General features: G+C 53.3%; 1 protein-coding gene across 2 annotated transcripts; it reads right to left on the bottom strand.

Moving 5' to 3' along the window:
* Positions 1-323: 323 nt before the first annotated feature.
* Positions 324-15,832, bottom strand: LOC106008726 (annexin A8). Of its 2 annotated transcripts, XM_087210970.1 has the most exons (12): positions 15,661-15,831; positions 12,776-12,866; positions 11,165-11,259; positions 9,767-9,880; positions 9,113-9,203; positions 8,330-8,409; positions 7,874-7,933; positions 7,340-7,433; positions 7,040-7,135; positions 5,163-5,221; positions 3,434-3,556; positions 324-1,221 (listed from the first exon to the last, which is right to left on the bottom strand). In XM_087210970.1, the coding sequence occupies exons 1-12, from the start codon at positions 15,679-15,681 to the stop codon at positions 1,162-1,164; spliced, it is 984 nt and encodes a 327-aa protein (XP_087067096.1). In that variant the 5' UTR covers positions 15,682-15,831; the 3' UTR covers positions 324-1,161. The 2 variants fall into 2 exon arrangements, with proteins under 2 accessions (XP_087067096.1, XP_087067097.1); XM_087210971.1 differs by lacking the exons at positions 8,330-8,409; positions 9,113-9,203 and having other exon boundaries at positions 15,661-15,832.
* Between the last annotated feature and the right edge of the window lie 5,416 nt (positions 15,833-21,248).

Consider the following 21,248-nt stretch of genomic DNA (forward strand, 5'->3'; position numbering starts at 1 on the left):
GCATGTGCCTTGGAGGGCAGTCAAGGTGCAGTAGGAAGAAACCAGGTGACATTTAAAAGCCCCTTCCAACCCAGAGATGTCAGAATTTAGAGTACAAAATAGATGTTAAAAGAAACTATCCTCATCTACAAGTGTCATGCCTGGGGCAACAGTGAGCATCCACCACTGGTACCCACCAGTGGTACCCACCAGTGGTACCAGTGACCACCCAGCGGTCCCTCAGAGGATGCCCACAAGTGTGCTCAGGTTGGGTAGCTCTGAAACTCTGCTTCTGGCCAATGAAACTGGCCTTGCTCTGGTCACTGGTACAAATCCAAAGACCCTTTCTGAATATGCAGATGTTTATTATTCTGAAAGCCCAGAAAATATCTAGGAAGATGAAAATGAGGCCTCTGCAGGTCTCCAGGCTTGGTGGCCTTGGGTCGGGATGAGTCATGCTCAGGGTTGTCATCCCCTGTGCTGCATGCTGTGTCACAGAGGACAGAGCAGAACTGCTGAACAACCAGGAAGCCTGAGCTTCTAGGACATAGAGCCCTTGGGTCAGGACATTGCTCTGTAGTCCAATTACTCTGTCATCAGGATAGTGTGAGGATGTCAGAGTCTGACTTTTTCAAGGAGACTGGTGGCATCCCAATTGACATGGATATGCATCCCTTTCTCAGCAATTCAGGGGCCTGTGCTCTACTACAAAAGGGCTCTTAGGGCCCTCTGGCTGGTGGGTGATAAGGAAGCAAATGACTGAGACACTTGTTAGAGATCTATGTTCCCTAGTCCTCCTGGGGGACCCTTGATTCTGTAGATGGGACTGGGCCAAGGTATCTGCATAACCTATGCCCAGGTAATTCTGTGACCAGTCAAGCTCAGGCAGGCTCTGTCTAGGAGGAAGAAATGACCCATGAGCCCCTGTAGGCTGACATATTTGTCCAGCAAGAGCTTTGCTAAAGTCTTTGTGCATGACCTAGAGATGATCTGGGAGAGAAGATGGAAGGAGGAGCTGGGGCTGGTGTCATCCTCTGGGTCGGAAATGTTGGCCAGAAAGCACTAGGAGATAAAGACTGGAAGCTGGCTGAGGGCCCCTCAACCCCCACCCATGGCCAAGGTCATGGGGGCAGGGCCTGGAGACCCCTGCTTCTTGGTCTTGGCTCTCATTCTTCAGTGACTTCATGGGTCACTTCCCACCAGGTTCAGGAGGGCGTTCTTGTAGTCACCACTGGTGTCATCCTGAGGGCAGGAGGCACAAGAGGGTTAGAAGGGGGTGTTGGTGACCTTGGGCTGACTCTCAAGAGCAGCTCCTGTCATGATTACAGAGGGTTGTGCTCCCTGGGTAGGGTCTGCCCCTTCAAGGGATCCAGGTTATGTCACCTTTCTTGTTCTTCATTCTGGAGGATTCCTTTGTGTCACCTTTTGAATCCCTCACCAACTACCTAGGAGATGGTGGTGGGAAGTGAATCACAGAGACAGTTATGGTTTACACCAGGAAGCTGTGTAGGGGTTCCTTACTCCATCAGCTGCCATGGGGCTCTTCCACCCCTTCACTCAGGACCCAGGAGCTCCCAGACATATGCTTATTCTATGTGATCCATCACTTATTCAGTGGCTGCCAGTGCAATTCAGGGCCAAAGCTGAAGGCTGGTGCCCAGTGCCACACCTGGACAGGGCCTGGTTTGGACTAGCAGGGATGGGGCTGGAGTGAGTCCTGTTTCACTTTGGAGCAGTTTACATTCCATGGAAATTATCTCTTCCTTGACAATTTAGGAACATTTTCCTTGTTGATTTTAAACTTCTCTTTTTTGGGAAAACTATTCATTTTTGTTTACTTTTTCAAATATATATATTGTATATGGAATTTTCGTGTATTTCCCATTAATTTCTACATGGGCGTTTTTAGCATTGGTATCTCTGTTGGAAAACATTTTTGTTTTGATGACATCTATGGAAAATAATTGACACTCAAAAGTAGTTAGCCAACTTAGTCACAACTGCAGCTGAATTTTCTTCAGTGATATTAGGCACAAATCAGAGAGGACTGGCTTCAGGTATTGCTGGATAAACAGCTGTATTTTGATTCTGCAATCGTGAACCTGCTGGGTCTCTTTCTGCCATGGGGGCTTCATTTTAGGCAGGTGGAAGTGTTCATTTTTACCTAACAGTGTTTTTGTTTTTCAGAAATGTGGCCAGAGCCCTATCTAACTGGAATGCTGAGAAGGAATAGGACTCTCTCCACTGTCTTGTGTTACCATGAATAGTTGAAAGACATCACGACAATGAGCTTGGATGGTCTGTGGTGACACAGCAGCAGCCAGCTGGCCTGTACTTGGCCCTCCTGTCTCCTGCCCAGGCTGGCTGGGATGTCTACAATGGCACCAAGAATCATTCCAGCCCTCCTCACATCCCTGCCTTCCTGCTGCCCCATCCTAAAACATTGTGGAACAGAATTGTTTTTGTAAATATGTGGTTGTTCCTTGGTGAATGTGAGGATGGATTCCAGAAACCCCCTCAGATACCCAAATCTGTACCTGCTCAAGTGCAATGACCTGTAACCTACACACATTCTTTGAATCATTTCTAGGTTACTTAACTACTTATACCATTGGAAATGCTTCATAATGCTTATATACTAATTGCTTAGGGAATGATGACAACGATATAACTCTGCACATGTTCCATATATATGCAGTTTCTTCCTAAATATTTTTGATCCTCTGTGGCTGGAATACACAGATGTGGTGTCCACAGATGCAGAGGACCACCCACTTGTATGGTAACTGTGTGTTGCCTGGAAAATGTAGTTAACAGTCAACATTTGTACCAGCAACTTGACTTGGTAGCCAATGAAGGCTTGGGGACTTATTTGTCTTGATTTGACTTCTGCTAATGAAATTGTCAAGGCCTCAGTTTGCATTAATCACTAGATGAGCTGCTTGTCTCCTGGTTATAGCAGTGTAACAATCATTCTGCATTTGAAGACTCTGGAGCTTTCACTAAGTGGAACCTGGTTAGGTAACTCACTGGAGCTCATCCAATTTATGTCCTTAAAATTTTGCTGCTAGGACTCAATCTAGATGGAGTGGGGGCCTTGGTTCCCACTAAACTATTTACCATCACTGACACCTTGGATATAGCTCCTTCTGCATGACTTTAATGAGTTTACAAAGGGGTGACCATAACCCAGATGCAGAGCCAGCTGCCTGGGCCAAACACAGAGAGTCCACCATGATTTGGTCACCATGCGTTGCCTGCACCTGCATCCTTCCCCCCTGGCTCTATCCATGTTGCCTCCTTGCCGTGTGATGCATACACTCCAGGGTTACCAGTGAAAGTTCCTGGTCCCCCCTAGGAGGGGACAGACACTTGTGACATCTATCACAGCATTCAGGTCTCCCAATAATGTCTGCATAACTACCTGCTGTTAGAGTTGAAACTCGTGGCTTACCGTGATCATGCTGCTGAGGGTCTTGCCATACATCTTACTGAACTGACACTTGATAAGATTCAAGTCAATCTCACTCCTCGAGACGATATTCCTTATCAGGGTCCCATCGAGTGTCCCTGCTCCCTGGATGAGATAGAGGCAACCGATCATCACTTCTCACCTCTCCCGCCCAACTCTGCAGGGCTGGATAAAGCTGTGGGGTTAGTTTCTGGGGCTTTGGGAGGGAAGGAGATGCAGGAATGAGCCAGGGAAGCACTCAGAGGGAAGCTGGGGTGGTGTAGGGTGTGTGTGTTTGGTTTGCCCTACAGGTTCTGGATGCAGAATGCTCACTGCTCCAGGGGGAAGACTTTTGCTGTGAGCAGCAGCTGTGGCAGTCACCTCACTGGCCAGTTCACAGGCAGAACTTCCCGCAGTGGAGCCTCCTGGCTGTGGGGATCCCACACCCTCTTTTATTTCTGGGCAAGTGTGGCCAGAAGGCTGGGCTTTCTGGAGTTACCTTTACTTCAAGTGGGGTCAGCAACCACACATCAGAAAAGCTGGGCACTGCTTTCAGTTGAGCAAGCTAATTTCATTCTTTCTCCAGTCTGGTTCCAGAAACCAGTAATGCCACCTGCAGTGTAAGGGTCTGTAGCAGACATTTCTGCCCAGTATTAGCAGGCTACAAGTGGCATAAGCTTCTTGCCCCTCCATAATTTGGCTGTATTATCTTAGGATTCTGACCAAAGCTTTATATTGACTCAAATGGGCACGTCAGATAACTGAGTTGGGTGAGTTTAGCTCTTCTGTGAATGGCTACTACCAAGACTTAAGTCCTAGTCCATGAAGTAGTAGGGCCCGGCTGAGTTCACTTCCAGCCAAGGTCAACTTGACTCCAATAAATTCTTCCCTTCTGAATTACCCATTTGTTCTCTTTTGCAAAGATACCCTAGTGGCTCCCTTTTACAGTCCTGCCTGTGACACTTGGTATCAGCAGGTGTCCAAGCTCTACCCTGCTTCCCTCCGTCTCACACTTGTTATGAATAAACACTGGATGTCCTTGGTGCCTTTTGTCTTTGCTGCCCCAGAGCAGTTTAGATCAGCCCAACACCCAGCTCTCTCAACTATCTGTGTCTTTTGTCCTCTTTTCTATCTCATGTATGTTGTACTGTTTCATAGGAGATCGAGACCCACTGCAGGGGTCCTTGATAACATCTCCTATAAGGACTGGGTAGCCTTTTGGGCAATAGGCACACAGAGGTTGGCACGTGAGCACTTGAGAAACACTGCAGTGATCTCCCTCTGAGCTTGTCCAAGTCAAGGGTGGCTTGGTTCCTGGCAGTCCCTGCCTGTGACCTCTAGGATCATCCCTGTCATATGTTGTCTGGTTGGCCTGAGAACACCTGTACTGGCCTGGGTTCAAGCCACAGCTCTGCCTTGTATCAACAGTCAAATCTCAAACTCATGCCTGAGTTTCACCATCTGTAGAGTGTTGGTGACACAGGATTGTTGTCCAAGTTCAGTGAGCCAACCCTGAGCAGGTACCTGCTCAACTTCATCTGCAGGAGAAGTGGCTTCCCTTCCCTATCCTCAGTTTGGCCTCTGAGAACAAAAATCCTTGGATCCATAAGCAGTTGGGATAAGAAAAGAAAAACCCCTGGGTTGAAGACAATGATGCTCTGAGCTCCTTGGCTATGTAGTTGGTGCTGGGTCAGGGAGATGATAAGGGAGGCAGTAACAGAAGCTGAGTCACCTTCATAGCATAGTACAGTCTCTCCGCCAAGTAGCTGTGCAGGTTCCGGGTACACTTCACTGGCAAATAGAAAAGCTGTGTTAATGTCTAGAGGTGGTAGGGAGCATCATCTACACCTCTATTTATTTACTCCTTGCCCCAGGTCCCAAGGGTTAGCATGGTATAAGGCTTGGCTTATTTTTTTGTGCCGTGTCTAGTTCCAAAATAGAGGCTTTGTACCAGGTGGGGCAGGGCAGGGCAGGGCAGGCAGCCTGGGGCACCAGGCATGGCTCCAAAGGCCCTGAAAGGGCAGGCAAAAGGGCAAATGTGAAATACAGAGTGCACTTGTGGGGCTTGTGGGGGTCACAGCTCGGGCACCTCAGGATAGCTCAGGTCCAGGACAGCCCTGGGTTCTCACCCTGACAGATGGCTCCTCCAAGCATCCAGCCTCTCTGCTGCAGGGTGGCACACAGCATAGTGGCCATGGGCCTCTGGGTGCCTCATCAGCAGGAGCCCTGCATTCTGAATTCTCATGAAGCAAGTGGGGCTCGGCCCTGGGGACTAAGTGACAGGGGTGCCTGGTCCTGAGGGTGGGCCCCGTGCATGCTCTGCTGTAGTGTATCTAATATGTGTGCTATGCTGAGACCTGGCCTCTCACGGGGAGGTGGCATTTTCACCAAGGCTGCAAGGTAAGAGTCCAACCTCTGCCCTGTGGTGCTGGGTGACTTTGTTACCTGAATCTCTGACCATCTGTGATGGGAGAGTGAGTGAGGCTTTAGGGAAAAGTGGACAGGAAGTGCCCAGTACAGCGAGGCTGGCACTCTTCCTGTTCCCTGCTGGAAGGTATGCTGTAGAAGATGTTATCACTGAGGACCTAGGGGCTGGCTTTGGAGGCTGAGATGGGAGCTGAGGATGGGCTTAGATGCTCCCACAGAGGCTGGATTTTACAATAGCAGTCAAAGCTGGCCAGGGAGTCTCAGATGTCCATGTGCACTGGAGAGAAGGGATACAGGGACACGGGGGTGATGCACACAGGCAGCCCAGGGTGCAGTGCCCTGCCCAGGAGCCCCATTCGACCTCACCCCCATTGGTGACAATACAGGAAAGGTCCCTCTGCCTGTCTGGCCTGGATCTGGGCTCTTTTTCCATTATGAGCACAGCTCTGGACCTGAGATCTGCTCTGGAATGGAGCCTCCTACATGGACCTGGCCTCCTGCTATGGGGGAAAGGTCACCAGGTTCCCAGTGTCAGACCCCAGCTTCCAGGTCGGGACTCTAATCCCCACACATCAACTCTCCAGTTGGCAACTGAGGCAGAGGCTGGGCCTGGCGCAAGGCCAGAGAGGTGGCTTTTTCCAGTGCCCGAACCTGGTGCTCCCTTCGTGCAGACACACACCCTGGCACTCACACAGTCTCTCGAACACACGCTGTCACACACATGCACATGCTTACATTCACACACATGCATACTATCTCTCACACAGAGGCACGTACTTACATTCACTTACACGTACTTACACTCTCAAGACACATTCACAACCTACATACGCTATCTCTCAAATATCCTCATGCACATGCACACAGTCATGCCTACATTCACATTCGCACATACACACTCATGCACACACGCACACACTAACATTCACCCCTGAGCACACTGCCTCTCAAACACGCACACATATACTCATGCATACACTCACACACTCGTGCACACATTCATGCATTAACATTTACACACCCGCAGTCCCTCCCTAACACATGCTCACACTCACACATATCCACTCACATGGCACTGGGCACATGTGGGCAGCACAGGGAACAGTCCTTGTAGGAGAACAGACTCCAGGGTGACCTGGCCCTGTGGACACACATGTGCCCAAGGGCTGCACCCCCTCTTACCAATGGTGAGCATGGCTTCCTCCAGGGAGCCGTGGGTCTCACTCTTGATGCTGTCCTCGATGCTCTTGTTGGCGATTTTCTCATACTCTTCGAACACTGTGGAGGGAGGGCACCACTTAGGGGACATGCGGATAGCAGACTGCCAATCAGCTCTGCTCCTTGCGTCCTCTTGGAGGCCAGGGAAAGGGCCGGGGCTCCCTGGCTATCTCCCCAACTCCTTAACTTGAGGCTAGCCATGCAGGGAGAGCCCTGGGCCAGGGCAGCCCCTGTGCCCCAGCAATGCTACCCTCAGCTCTGTACCTCTCATCAGGTGAGTGGCACTGCGCGTGCACAGGATGGTGATGAATTTCATCTCGTCAGTCCCGCTGATGTTCTCACCTGCTGTATACAGATCCTGGCATTGGGATACCCCAAAAAGCCAGGGAAAGTGACTGAGGAGGTGAGGACGAACCCCAGGCCAGCATTCTTTCCATGGTGTCTCTGGGATGGGGAGCTTACTCTCCTGACCTTTTACTCCAAGAACTCCAAGCCTCCTCTCCATATGGGGACACAGCTACTCTGAGACACCCACTCCCCACCTCCAGGCAGCAGAGGACCAAGTGCTGCCAGCACAGGGGTCTGGCTGTGCCTCCTGCCTGAGCCCTGGGTAGGTCCTGTCTAGACAGACCTTAACCCCCACCCAAGTCACTGTCCTTCCTTCTTCCAAATCTCCCCAACGCCCCCACCCCCAACACCATGGGGCAGAGGTCTGCAGGGTGCTGAGCTGGGCAGCTCCCCGTGGGCAGAGGTACCATCAGTCCCTGAGTCCTGGGCCAGGGCAGAGTGCAGCTTTACCTGTGCATCTTGCAGAGCCAGTCCTGGGTCCACATAGCCGCTCATGTCATCCCTGCTGCCCTGGGAACAGAAGGGACAAGAGAGCTCTGGAAGGGGTCATGAGGGCTTGGAGGGGACTTTCTGCCAAGCAGGTGTCCTCCCCAAGCCTTGGGGTTCTCATCTGTGCAGTGGAGCAGAAGTGCTGCTTATAATAAGGGGATTTAGGGAGTGAATAGGCAGGGAGCCCAGCACTGGCCATACGAAGGTCCTGCTCCATGACCAGGGGCCTCCTCCAATTCTGAGGTGCTGTCTCCCCTGGCTGAACCTGGAGAGGGGGCGCTGGCTGGGGCTGTGCAGTGAGGACCAATGGTGATGGCTGGCACAAACCCAGGCCCTTGGGCTGTTCCCTGGCCCTGCCTACCTCAGGGTTCTGTTTATGGGATGATCCTGGGCTGAGGCTGTTGGGGGTCTGGGTACCTGCAGCAGGCACACAAGGATCCGCTCCAGGTAGCCACTTGTGTCTCCTTGGATGTCTTCCTCTAGGGAGGACCCATAATCTGCAAGGAGACAGGACCAGGGGGCATGACAGAGGCCCCAGGCCACACAGACCAGCTTCCTCCTGCCAGCCCTGTGTCCCTCACTTCCCCCATTGCAGCTTCCTAGGAAGGGCTAGTCCTTGGCACAGGGCATGAACATAAAACCTTTGCATCCAGGTGGCACAGGTCTATCACATGCACATAGGTGGTCATTCACTGCAGAAGTGACCTGGATATCTAGCCAAGCTCCGAGCACAGAGATCAGCTAGGCCAGAGGCAAACATGCTACTGAGTCCACAGCTCAGAGGACAGGCTGGCCTTTGCTGGTTTTGCAACCTGCAGACTACACAGGACAGCTGGACAGCCATCCATGCCCCATGACCATGCACCCTGGCAGGTGGCCCTCTGGAAAGAGTCAGGAAAGAGCCACTCTGTCAGCTGATGACACAGCCTGGGGTCCACAGCCTTGTCATGTACCTGTCCCCTAGCAGCCCGTGTGCTCAGGGACTGGGTCCAAATCATGTGCAGTCTCACTTTGTGTGCAGGACTTAGCCCACAGGTGCCCAACACTTTTGTATAGAAGGGCCCAAAGGCTCCTTCCCAGTGTGCCTGGCTCTCGTGGGTGCCATTTGGCCTTTGTGCCCTGCTCACTGCCACAGCTCCTGGCTTTGCCAAGCGAGCTTTTGATTCAGTCTCGGCCCCTCCTCCTCTGCAGCTTCCTTACCCTCCTCGTAGGCCTTCATTATCTCTTGCAGCTGGTGTTTGGTCCGAGAGGCCAGGATCTCAATGATGACCCCTTCTTTGGTCCCTAAGCCCTGGGGACAGAAAGTTCTGTGGGCTGAAGGCCTCTGCTCTCCAGCTTGGTCTGCACCCTCTTTCTTCAAGATGCCTGAGTCCCGGGAAGCTCCGGCCCTGTTCTGACCATGCTGGTGGGCCCTGTGTGAGTGGGCATGACTGGAGAGACCCACATTCATCTGCAGTGATGATACCAAGGACAGGCTATGGCTCAGCTCCACTCCTCAGCTGGTGGTCTTGGACCTGGGGCTCTTTGGCCCAGCTAATACATCCTTCTGTGTAAATAGGACTTGTAAGCTATGCCCTGAAGGAGGAATTAGTGATCATGGATGGAAAATGCCTGGCGCCACCCGAAAAGTAAGCTTCCTATCAATGAAAGTGGTCACTGCCTCTGGGTACCCTGTTCCTCCTAATCTACAAAAGTGGTGAGAAGCAAAGATGACCTGGAGGGCGGTGTGTGGGACTGCAGAGCTGGAATAGACAGGTCATCCTGGTGCTGGATGGCCACCTGGGCAGCAGACTTCGAGCTCCCTGGTCTCAGCCAGGTCCAAACTGCCACAGACAGGGTGACTCAGGGAGTTACCTTCATGGCATTGTGCAGCTCCTTTGCCTCATACTTGTAGGGTGGGCACATGAGGGCCACAATGAGTCTCTCAAACTTGCCACTCAGCTCTGACTTCAGTGACTCGGTGAGATCCTGAGGAGGAACAGGAAGGGTGAGGGTGAGTGTCCACCAGGCCCTCCGGAGAACAAGCCACAGGGAGACATGGCCAAGCTGCTCTGGCTGGATCCCCACATGGACCCTGACCCCGGCTGGCTGGGGTCTCTTGGGCCAGCTCCTTAGCCTCTAAACCCCAGGCATGCATGCCTGTTACATAGATAGGGCCGCTGGAGTTCCGGCTTCACAGCCTGGTGGAGGGTGATGGGAAGATGTATGACTCTGCTTAGGACTCCCTGTCCCCTGCTCTGGGCACATTGTAGCTCACAATAAAATAAAATTGCCCTTGGGTACAAGACTGCAGTTCTGTGGGTGGCAGCATGGCCTGTCACTTGGGCCCTAGGTCCTCAAAGAAGGTTGAAGGGAAGAAGAGGAAAGAGGAAGGGAGGAAAGGAGGAAAAGAGAGAAATGAGGGGAGGAAAGGAAGGAGGGAGGAAGGCAAGATCCCATCTTGTGTGTGTCTCTCTTAAGGGCACATGTCTGTACAAGGAGCTGCCAGGCCACACCAGCTGACCTGGACCAAGCAGCAGAAAGACTAAGGGCCTTATCTGAGCTGGATTTGAATCCCAACCCTGTCGCTTACAGGTGCTGGGACCTCAGGCACCTTTTCAACCTCTCTGGATGCGTCCACTTCCCCAGCCATTGAATGCAGAGACTAGTGCATAGCCCTGAGGATTTCAGGACAGATGCTATGGAGATGCATGTTGGTGTCTCCAAGGGGCTATTTGGGCTTTGTCACCATCTTCCTGTGTTAAATCTCCAAACCAACGATTTGAGCCCATGGAGACTTCTGGGCAACCATGGTTGTGCCCGTGGGTGTTTCTGGGTTCTTTCCATTGAAGCCTCCAGCGCCTGGCCCTGGCTAGGGGTTGGGCAGGTGCAGGGCTCTAGAGCTCCCCAGGCAGAAGGGATGGAACTCAGCACATGTAGCATCAACATGAGAAGTGTGTGCCCGTGCCTAAGACAGAAGAGCCAGGCCCGTGTGTCAGGGTGTGGGGAGCAGACAGAGGTCAGCTGAGGGTTGGATGAGCAGAGCCCTGGGGGCAGGGGACAGCTCCAGGATGAGCCCAAGGATTGCAGAGATGGAGAAGGGGACAGGAGGTAGCTGGGACCGGGGAGCTCTAAACAGGTCTGTTAGATAAAACAGAGCCACCAGGGAACCTTGGACTTCAGGCGAATAGAGTTCTGTAACTGCGGTAGTGTCAGATGCCCCCTATGGGCATGTGTTCAGGGCCCTGGCTGGGCTGCAGCCCGGCCCCCTACCTTGCCGAACTGAGCCTTGAAGGACTTGGCGATCTGCTGCCGCTGTGCGTTGTTCCTCTTGGTGAGTACATCGGTGATGGCCTGCTCATTGGTCCCTGTGAGATACATGGGGTAAGAGCCCCTGTATTTCCAGGGGGACCAGTGAGGACTGGGCAGGGGGACTGCTGATGTCTGGGGGCTGAGCTGGGGACACACCACCTGGATAGCGCCAAATGTCCAGATGATCTTCAGGATGCAAAGAAGACCCTTAGAAAATCTATCTTAGCCAGATGTGAGAGAACATGCCTGTAATCCCAGCACAGTGGAAGGCTGAGGCTGGAGGGTTTCAAGTTCGAGCTCAGCCTGAACAACCTAGCCATTTAGTGAGACCCTGTCTCAAGATAAAAATACATAAAAAGGACTTGGGATTTAGGTCCATGTGAAGGCCTTGGGTTCAATCCCCAGTTCTGAGAACAAAAATTCTACCTCTTTATTCCCCAGTCCTCAGTCACATGATACTGGGTGCAACCCAGGCCCAGCCTCACAGTGGGAGAACCTGAGGACCAGGTGGCCCTGGACATCATCCTGCCTTTCAAGCTTAGCCGAGTGAGACCACCCACCCTGCCCTCCCTTGTGTTGGTGGTGGCTAGAGAAGGTCATGACCAAGAGTCTAGACCACTGAGTCGGAGACAGCCCTGGGCTCATGGTCCAGCTTGGGTCTGCACTGTCCCACTCCCAGTCCTGCTGGGCACAGGCTGGGGACAGGAAGGAAGCTGGCTGTGCTGCTGGCCAACGTGGGGCCGGGGTGCAAGCTGCAGAATCTGTGTGGCTGATGCCCCCTGGGCCCTGGTCCAGCCTTATCCATCCACACGCCTGCCAGTCCCTGTGCCTCACCCAAGAGTCACAGTTAAAGTCATCATTTTACAGCAATGCATGCACACCCATGTTTGTAGCAGCACAACTCCAATAGCTAAATCTTAGGAGCAGTGTATATGTTCATCAACAGATGAATGGATACAAACATATATTTATACATAGTGGAGCACTATTCCACCACAAAGAGGGATAAACTTGAATCATTTCTAGGTAAGGGATGCACCTTAAGACCATAATGTTAAGTGAAATAAATCAGGCATACAAGCTTAAATATTGCATGCTTTCTCTTATATGAGAAACTCAAAGAGTAAATAAAGAGATAATAGGAAATAGGGAGATAGATCTTTCTTAAGTGGGAAGGTGACCAAGTGATGGAGAGAGGGGAGGGGTGGAGGGGTTGGGGACATAAAAAGCATTAACATGCACCAACTGCCCATGAAAATGGAATCATTATGTAGTGTAAGCATGCACTAATAAAAATGAAACATTTTATAAAAGAGATTCACAGTGACACTTGGGCCATTTTGCAAATGAGAAAGCTTGAAGTGACAGGTGAAGTCGCCTGCACAGGATCCAGCAGATGGCCTCCCCATCCCGCCAAGGCCCAGGGAGGAACAGCTCCCCACCCTAGTCTTCCCAGGGAAGCCAGGTCTGTGGGAGTCTGCACGACAGGCTTGCCCTCCGGGTGTTGCCTGGCATCTGCTTTCCAGGGCTGGAGGCAGTGTGGCGCCACCTAGGGGCACAGCCCCCACTCACCAATCCCCTTCATGGCTTTGTAGAGGGTCTCGGCGTCAGGGTCCGGGTTGAAGTGGGAGCTGCCCTTCACCGTGACACCCTCCTGTTCAACCTGTGAGAGAGCCAGGCCTGCTGAGCGGGAAGGGGCAGGAGGGTGGGCAGCCTCCTGCCCACCTGGCAGCCCTTCAGGGTGGGAGGGCCCCTTTGGGGGGGTTGCTGAGACCAGCTTGGCCAGCTTGACCGGTTCCAATCCCTTGGGATCTTTGCTCCACAGGCTGGAGCAGCAGGGAGTGTGAGGAGAAACCACCCAGGCTGTGCCCAGCTGTGCCCTCTGAGGGTGTTCGGCTGGACTTCCCACCATCATGGGCAGCAGGAGAAATGAAAAGGCCTCCCAGAGCTGACAGCTGCCTCAAGAGTGTGCAGACAGGCAGTGTGGCTTGTGTGTCCAAGGATGTGTGACAGCCTCTGTACCCCGAGAGTGGACACTTCAGGGACCTGAGGGCTCAGGTTCAGGCTGTGGCTGAGGTCCCCTTTGCCCTGTGCCTATGCCGATGGCCCCTCTCAGGTGTGTGTTTCCGGGAGAGGCTAGGAGAGGAGGTGGGTTGGAGAGAGGCACTGAGTCTGAGGGAGACTCAGATTCTTCAGTGGAAAGTTCAGCTGTGCCGAGTCTGGTCTTCACGTACCTGTCCACCTCCCCCTTACATCACTCCGTCCACCCAGCAGCCTCTGTACTCACAGGATCCTCCAGTCATCTGTTCATCCATTCCCTGACCAGCCATCGACTTCTAGGTTCATCCTTTCATCCTTCCTTCTTTTCCTCTTTCTTCCCTTTCCTTTCCCTCTCTTCCTTCCTCCCTCTCTTCCTGTCATCTGTCTATCCACCCACACATTCATCTGTCTTCTTCCTTCCCACCTTCCTTTCCTTTTCCCCCTCCCTCCTTCCTTCTATAGATTCATCCATCCAGCCCTCCTAGGCTTCCATCCAAGCCTTACATTAAATCCTGAAACTACAGAGCACATTCTCACCTATGATAAATCTGTGGGGATCTTTTTTTTGAGCAAGAGTTTAGACATCTTTCTTTACCCTTGCTTGAATTTCAAATGTCTGCTGACAGACCTTCCTGTCTCATGTCTTCTTTTTTTTTCCTTTTTTTTTACACTGGGGATTGAACTCAGGACCTTGTGCTTGTGAGGCAGGCAGCTGAACCACTGAGCTAAGTCCCCGGCCCCTCCTGTCTCATTTCTTAGCACAGCGTTTTACATGGTGCTTTATGTGTTCGAAATGATTTCTGTGGAAATTCCTCCAGAGAGCCAGTGTGGTGCAGATGTTGCCTAGCGGTGTGCACACGTACACGACGTGCCTTCCTGGTGAAGTCCCATATGTGCTGCTCTTCCTAGGTGTTGACTGCGCCATAGCCTGTGTCTGGTGCTTTGGAAATGGCGCTTAGCTCAGTGGCACGCTGGCAAGCAGCGGTGTTGGCCTGAACCACAGCCCACCTCGTGCTGTCCCCATCCACCTCCCCTGTCTATTGGTGACTCAGCCCTTCCCTGACTCCAGGATTCTTGGAACACTTGGGTGGAGAAAGTCTCCCCCACAGGCACGCAGGTCCTCTGGGAGCCTGGGGGCTCTGGGCTGTAAGTGCCTAGCTCTGTCCCTTGCTATTTGGGGAAGGGAGGGAGCCCGGCAGGCACCCAAGAAGGGTGGGAGGTGGGGCTCAGGCTGGATTAGCCAGCAAATCTCTTCCTGGCTGGCTGATTTCACCACACCTGGAGGCCTCAGCCTCACTTCCCAGATTAAGCTTTTAGAAAGATGGGGTGATTTTCTGGGAGTCAGGATCGACTCCACAGGACCTGAGGCCCCAGAGGTTGCTATCCCAGGGGGTGGGTGAGATCAGACAGGCACCTCCTTACTGGAAAGGTGACTCAGAGCTACACTGTAGAGGAGATAACACACCTTTGCCTCTCCCTGTCCTGGGCTGCTCTGTCCTCTCCAAAAGGGGAGGGGGGATCCTGCCCTGGGATGGGGGCCACACCCCATAGCTGGCCTGCTCCACCTGCTTTTTCATCTTCTTCCATCTTGCTCCTGGTCTGGCTTTGTGCCCAGGGGACAAGTGATTCACCTTGGCAGCCTGGCCAGCCATATAGGGTGTCCATGATAATCTGGCTGCTGAGCTGGCTGTCCCCTGGCTCAGGGATGGCCCAGACCTGCAGAGTTGGGGTTCTGAGTCAAGTTGCTCAGGCTATAGCCCAGACCCCAGCACTTACTTGTGTGGCAGAACCACTGGAGGCCCCTGTGGGCCAGGTCCTTTGGCTAACTCTCCCCCCTCGCTAATCTTGACAAATGGAAGACATTTCTCCCTGGTGCCCACCCACCCTTCCTATCCTGCATCATGGGCACCCATGGGTCCCCACCAGCAGCTTTCATGGCTCCTGGGGCTCTGAAGATTCAATCCCAACCCCTTGGCCCATGTGCAAGGCCTCTTAGGATTCTGCCTTCCTCTGCAGGCCCATCTTGTACCCTCCCAGAGCCTTTGAGCCATGCTGGCTGCTTCCCTCCAGAGCCGCTCCCTACCCTTCCATGACTCAGCTGAGAGCAGCCTGTCAGGCTCTCCCAGAGTGCACAGGTTTGTAGCTTAGCCAGGAGCCCCTTCTCTAAGCACCCAAACCTCTCAGAGAGCTTTCTCTGGAGTCCCTCACCCCCAGCTTCCCTGGCATTGCAAGGTCTCCTCATCTGGTCACTTCCCCATTTGGTCCCGTTCCTGCCTAAGGTCCTGAAGGCCTGGACTGCTTCTTCTGGGTCCTGCCCAGGGCTTGGCCCACCAGATCCTGTCTGTGCTGTTGTGGACCTCCTGGGTGCCCACCCCTGTCCCCATGCAGGAACCATTTCCCCATTCACTCCCACTCACCCAAGCTTTCCACCAGGCCATTTTGGTCACCTCTTGGCCACCTTTCCCAGGGAGATGGAGAGACACTGGTGGCCGCCACTCAGGGACTGGGCACGTTCTGCTCCTGCCGTGGGCTGGGAATCCAGCTGGGGTGGGTATAGTGGTGCAGGCAGGCCCAGGCCCCACCCAACACCACCTCTATTTGCCTCTCTTCTCCTCCCCTCCAGGCCCTTCTGGACTCCCAGGCCCCACCCAGGCCCTGCTTAGGCTTGTCCTGGGGAGCCGCACCCTGACAGCCCCCAGTGTGGGCTGCAGCTGACGCACCAGCTGGAAAGTCTGAGCAGGCTTTGAAAGCCGACTTGGTAAATATGGGTGTAGTTTCCTATGCGTTTTGCTAGACCTCAATCATGAAAAAAAGAAGAAAAAGAAGAAGAACCCCTGCGTCCCTTTCTACTACAGTTTCTTGCTTTCTTTCTTTCTTTCCTTTAATTTTTATTTTTATCAGTGCATGTTTGCAGTACTTAAGGATCACATTCATCATGGCAAGCTGGTGCATGTCCATAGCACATCTTCATTTTTATGTCCTTCTCCTCCTTTCCTCTATCTTTGTCCCCTTCAATTTTGCAAATTATCTGTCTTTTATTTTGTTCTTTAATTTTTTTATCCTCTAGGTTTCTCAGTTTCTACACAGCTGATGATGCACTAGGGAATCAGCAAAGGACACGAGGACACAGGGCCTCTGTCCACAGGGATGTCACACTGTCCGGGGGCCTCCTTAGTCACTGACCTCATCCCCTTGAATCTCTGCCACAGCCATAAGATGTGAGTTCCTCATGCTGGACTGGGAGATGTGGGTCCCAGGGAGCATGTGGAGAATCTGCCCAGAGGGCACATCTTGGAGGAGGAACAGAGTCACCATTGTCCACGCCTCTTGGACTTGTAGGGTTCTGTTCTCTGAGGGGACCTAGGACATGCTGGTGGCCGAGGGCAGGAGACTGTTCCTGAGAGGAGGTGTATCTGTACTTCTCTGGGTTTTGCCACCCTGAGGTCCCTGCCTAGAAGGCTCTCCTAGAACAATGGTCTCCACACCCAGCCCTTAACCCAGCTACCTCCCACTTGCCCTTCAGCATAAACTTGGACCTCAGGGACCTCCCCATCCAGGAGCCCTCAGTGAAAAACAGGGAAACTATACATGCGACAGATAAGACTCGTCCCATGATGCCAGACACTCAGATTTTCTGACCCTGGCTCAGGGCCCCTTGCTCTTCACAGAGTCACAGGCTGCTCCTCCCAGAGATGTGGGCTGGGGTGGGGGCTGCATGCATGGAAAGGAGCTGGGCTGGTGGCAGTGCTCTGGAGAAGCAGCCAGCAGCTGGGGCAGGGCAAGGGGTTGGGGCCACAGCAGCCTCTGGTGCCATCTCAGCTGCTGGGAATGGGCCTGTGGCAGGGGACCTGGCTGGGAGACCCCAGTTTTGGGCAGCTTCCAAAGTCAGGCCAAGGCAGGCTGATTCTGGGCCTAGTGCCCCACAGGACAAGGGTGAGGGCCATCGGCAGGGAAAACTGGGTGTGTTGTGTGAGGTACCGTCAGAAAAGGATGACTGCAGCCACCTGGGGTATGGGGACTGGTGGACAGGCCCATGGGTGCCAGGCCTCCCCAGCCCCCTAGGGAGCCCCATGGATGGGCCCCAGGGTGCCCTCACTGGCATTCTCAGGCGCTCAGTTGCTCCCCATGTGTGGGTATCAAGGCATGCCCACACAGGGCCACAGTGTGGATGTTTGAGGCCAGTGACTCTGGGGAGTGGGTTCCCTCTAGGAGGGTCTGGGCCAAGTCTGGCTATCGGGGTGACAGAGATGAATCCCCTACAGAAGCAGCAATGTGAGCCCAGAGGGAAATGACAGACCTGAGGCCAAGCCAGGCTTCAGGGCTCAGGGCAGGGAGGACACTAGACCTGGCCCTTGCCCTCTGGAATCCACAGGGCCTCAGACACAGTAAGGTGTTGGGAGTGGGCTGAGCCCGTGTGGCCTCCTCCGGGCTGGGCCTCCTGTTCCATGACCCTGGGGGCCTTCGAGATGACCTGAGCATGTTTGCAAACCTCCCAGCACAGAGACTCCTCTCCCATAGGACCCTGGGCTTGATCTCCCACCTCAGTGGCATCCATCAAGTTCTATGTCACTGCTGCTCTGGCCTGGTATGTCTGCCTCACCCACTCTGGACTCCCAGCCCCTCAACCCTCATTTTGCCCCATGCCTGTTCCCCTTTCCTGATGGCCTTCACAGCTCCTCCTCTGGACCCTGAGAAGCGAGCTCTGGCCCGGAGTCTTGAAGAGCTTGGAGGCGGTGTAAGCACCCTGGCTGGGTCTGCACATCCCACCCTTCTGCAGGTCCTAGAAGGCCCATGCAAATCCACGAGTGAGGTGGAAACTGGCCCAGTTCCTGGGGTATGGAGGGCCCAGCCTGGCTGAGCTCCCAAGGGTCCCCAGATCCCACCTCAAGTGTCACTCACACCTCACAGAGCTGGGCTGCATGCAGTGCTGCCTGCAGACCCTGACAGGAGTGCCCGGTGCTGGCTGCTCAGCTCCAGCTGTGGGAGGAGCAGAGAACAACAGGCCAGGATGGCAAGCTGGAGACAGGTGTGGGAGGAGCACCAGGGGTCTGACCTGGTCTGGGGCCTTTGTGCAGAGCAGCAGCTCTCAGGGGCCCTGAAGAATCCTCAAAAATCACCAGGGAGAGCTGGGAGGCAGCAAGGCAGAGGGGAAAGGGGACATGGGTGGGGTTGGTGTGCATAGTTGTGGCCTGTGTGTCTGCGGCCAGACAGAGGGTGTGTACATGGGGTGCAGCCTGTTCCTGCATCAAGCCATGTGTCATGTGCTGTAGGCACCCTGCTCACTTCAGTTACATAGACTGTAGGCAGAAGGGAGAGATGTATGCACAGGAGAGGTAAAGAGGGCTGAAGGCAGAGGGAAAGAGGCAGGCGGAATGGGACTTGTACAGGCAAAGGACATCTGCAATCAGTCCCAGCATGCTGAGAAGGGCCTGAGGTTTCCTCCTGGGGCTGGCCCACATTGTGGGAGGTCAGGGGGTACAATGACTTCTCTGGAGAGGACCTTGAGGACAGCCTCCCAAAGCTCTGTGGGACTCTGGGGCCACTGCTCAGCCTGAGGCTGGTTTTACCAGTTTTTTGGTTGGTGAGATGTGTCCACAGGCCAAAACTGGCAGGAAGGAGTGAAGGCAGTGGATGGAGGTTAGATTCTTCATGCTGGTGTACATGGGAGATGTCCAACCTGAATGTTGCTCAGAGACCTGGTGTGACCTGGTGCACCCGACCTGAGTGAAGACTTTCCTAGTCCCCAAACAGCACTTGTAACCACCAGTGGACAGACCCAGGACTCCATGTGCCCCATAAAGATGGCTGGTTCTGTAGCCTCTGTTAGCCTGAAACACCCACCTGTCTCTCCTGACTTCCCCTTGGCAGCAACTGGCCACACTGACTTCCCGCTCCGCTGCTATCTGTCACAGTCAGCACAGCTGGCTGTGGGTGTGAGCTCAGCCTCCGAGTGGGGAGCTGCTGCCGTCCCCACCTCTCCTTGAGCATCCTGCTCTCTGTGTCCACCCCAGGTCTCCGTGTGCTCCACACACCGTCCAGGCCCATTTCTCCCCACTTTTCACTTTTCTCTTCAACTCTGCCTGGTTGTACTAAATTTCCAGCTTACTGTCCTTTCCAAACTTGGTCCTTTGTAAACTCTGCCTTTTTCATCAATTATTCTTGCCTGTGATTTTAGCCCTTCCTTTATGTTTTTGAGGATTTGTCACCCTCTTATTTAAATGTCCCTTTTAGATCATGTATGCTCTCTACTTTCTTTCCCTTGAACTCTTTATTTTTTGCATCTTGTTTCTCCATTCTGCTTGGTGAGATTCCTCGGATTTTCCCTCCTAGGTCCTCTTTAGTAGGAGACCGTTTTATATCTGAGTCCCAGTGCTGGGGTAGGCAGGTGTCTCAGAGAGAGTTTGTGCTTGGCTTTGCTGGAACCTGTCAGAGTCCATCAGGTACAGATGGGTTGAAGTGTCAGCTCCGGTCAGTTTTCTGCACCAACCTACTGCAGAGCTGGGGCAGTGAGCCGTGTGGCCCTCTTGGGTGCCACGCCCTGGGCAGGGCTGGGATTTCTGGCTCTGCTTAACGAGGTTGGCAGTAAGCCCCCTGCAGCTCCAGGTTATGAGGAGCAGATTCCAAGTCTGCATTCCAGAGGGCCAGGTCCTCCTCTCCTAACCCCGCCTGGCATGAAGCATCATACAGAGCCCTTTAGGCATAAGCCCCATTCTCGCATCGTCAAGGTTCTAGAGGCCAATTAATGACCTAGCCTCCCTTAAATTGGCTCCTTTAAGATGCTGCTAAGAATTTCCTGGCACTTAGGAAACTTATTTTCTTGCTTTTAGCTGGGCTTTGCCTTGAAATGTACGTGGCATACAGACTTTGGTTGAGGGCATTGGGCATTAGCCATGCCTAGTGGTATATTTTTCCCCTAGTAGCCTTCCGGACCTGGCATGGGCATAGAAAAGCCAAACAAGTGGCTCCATCTGTGAGTCAGATGTTTACCCTCAGCACAGGACACAAAGGAGGGGGGCCAGGACAGATAGCCTGTCAGGCAAGAGTGGACCCTGTGTCTGGATCTGTGGGTCGCACTGGAGGGAAAATGGAGACAAGGGTGGGCTGGAGGGTAAAATGAAGTTAACTAAACAAAGGATGTGAGTAACAAGTCTAAAAACTGGAAACAGCACAGTATTGGCGAAAGATGCCTGGATTGTGTCTAGGACGGTAAGGTGAAGGATGGCAGTGTTGAGATGGCAGTGCCAAAGATGCAGTAACAAGGTTAAGGTAAGGTTAAGGTGAGAAATCAGGTATCAGGTCAAGGCCACCATGTGGGACGGGGTGGGGGTGGGGGTCACATGGTGATTGAAGTTTGCTGAGTAATAGCCACCCATGGGCTGCAGAAACCAGAGGTCACCCAGGTGCCTGAGAGAGGAGGTGGCTAATGTTGGGGAGAAGGGGAAGGCAGTGGTGAAGGTGAGAAGCAGGACCTGCCAGCACCCGGATGCTTGGTGTCCCTGCAGAGGGCCTGGCGCTGCCCTGTGGGCTGCCCTGCTGTTGAGGAGAGGCTGTGTCTTCTGTGTGAGCTGGGAATGTGCTGTGGCTTAGGGAGGTGCAGGATGCCCCTCCCAGACATCTCCTGGATGTCCGTGTTTTAAATAAACAACTCCAGGCTCCAGAAAGGGGAAAGTAGCTGTAACCCTTGGCAAGGTGACATGATCAGTCCTGGGACACATGATGGGTATAAAACCAACTCAATGGTGAGACAGAAGTCTCCAACATATTTGGGGCACAATTTTGCAGTGATACTGTAAAGTCTTTTTTTTTGAGACAGGGTCTCTGGCCTTGAACTCACTGTGTCGCCTAGGCTGGCCTCAAACTCATGGCAATCCTCCTGCCTCAGCCTCCGAAATGCTGAGATCATAGGCGTGCACCATCACACCCAGCTTGTAAAGTCAGTTTTGAATGGAGGCCTACTACACAAACATAAGCTTCAAGCGCCACCTTCTGGACCTATTTCCCATCA

The sequence above is a fragment of the Heterocephalus glaber genome, unplaced genomic scaffold (genome assembly GCF_053883595.1).
Source record: "Heterocephalus glaber isolate CG9 unplaced genomic scaffold, H.glaber_assembly_v1.0 deba00001236, whole genome shotgun sequence".
Taxonomy (NCBI): domain Eukaryota; kingdom Metazoa; phylum Chordata; class Mammalia; order Rodentia; family Bathyergidae; genus Heterocephalus; species Heterocephalus glaber.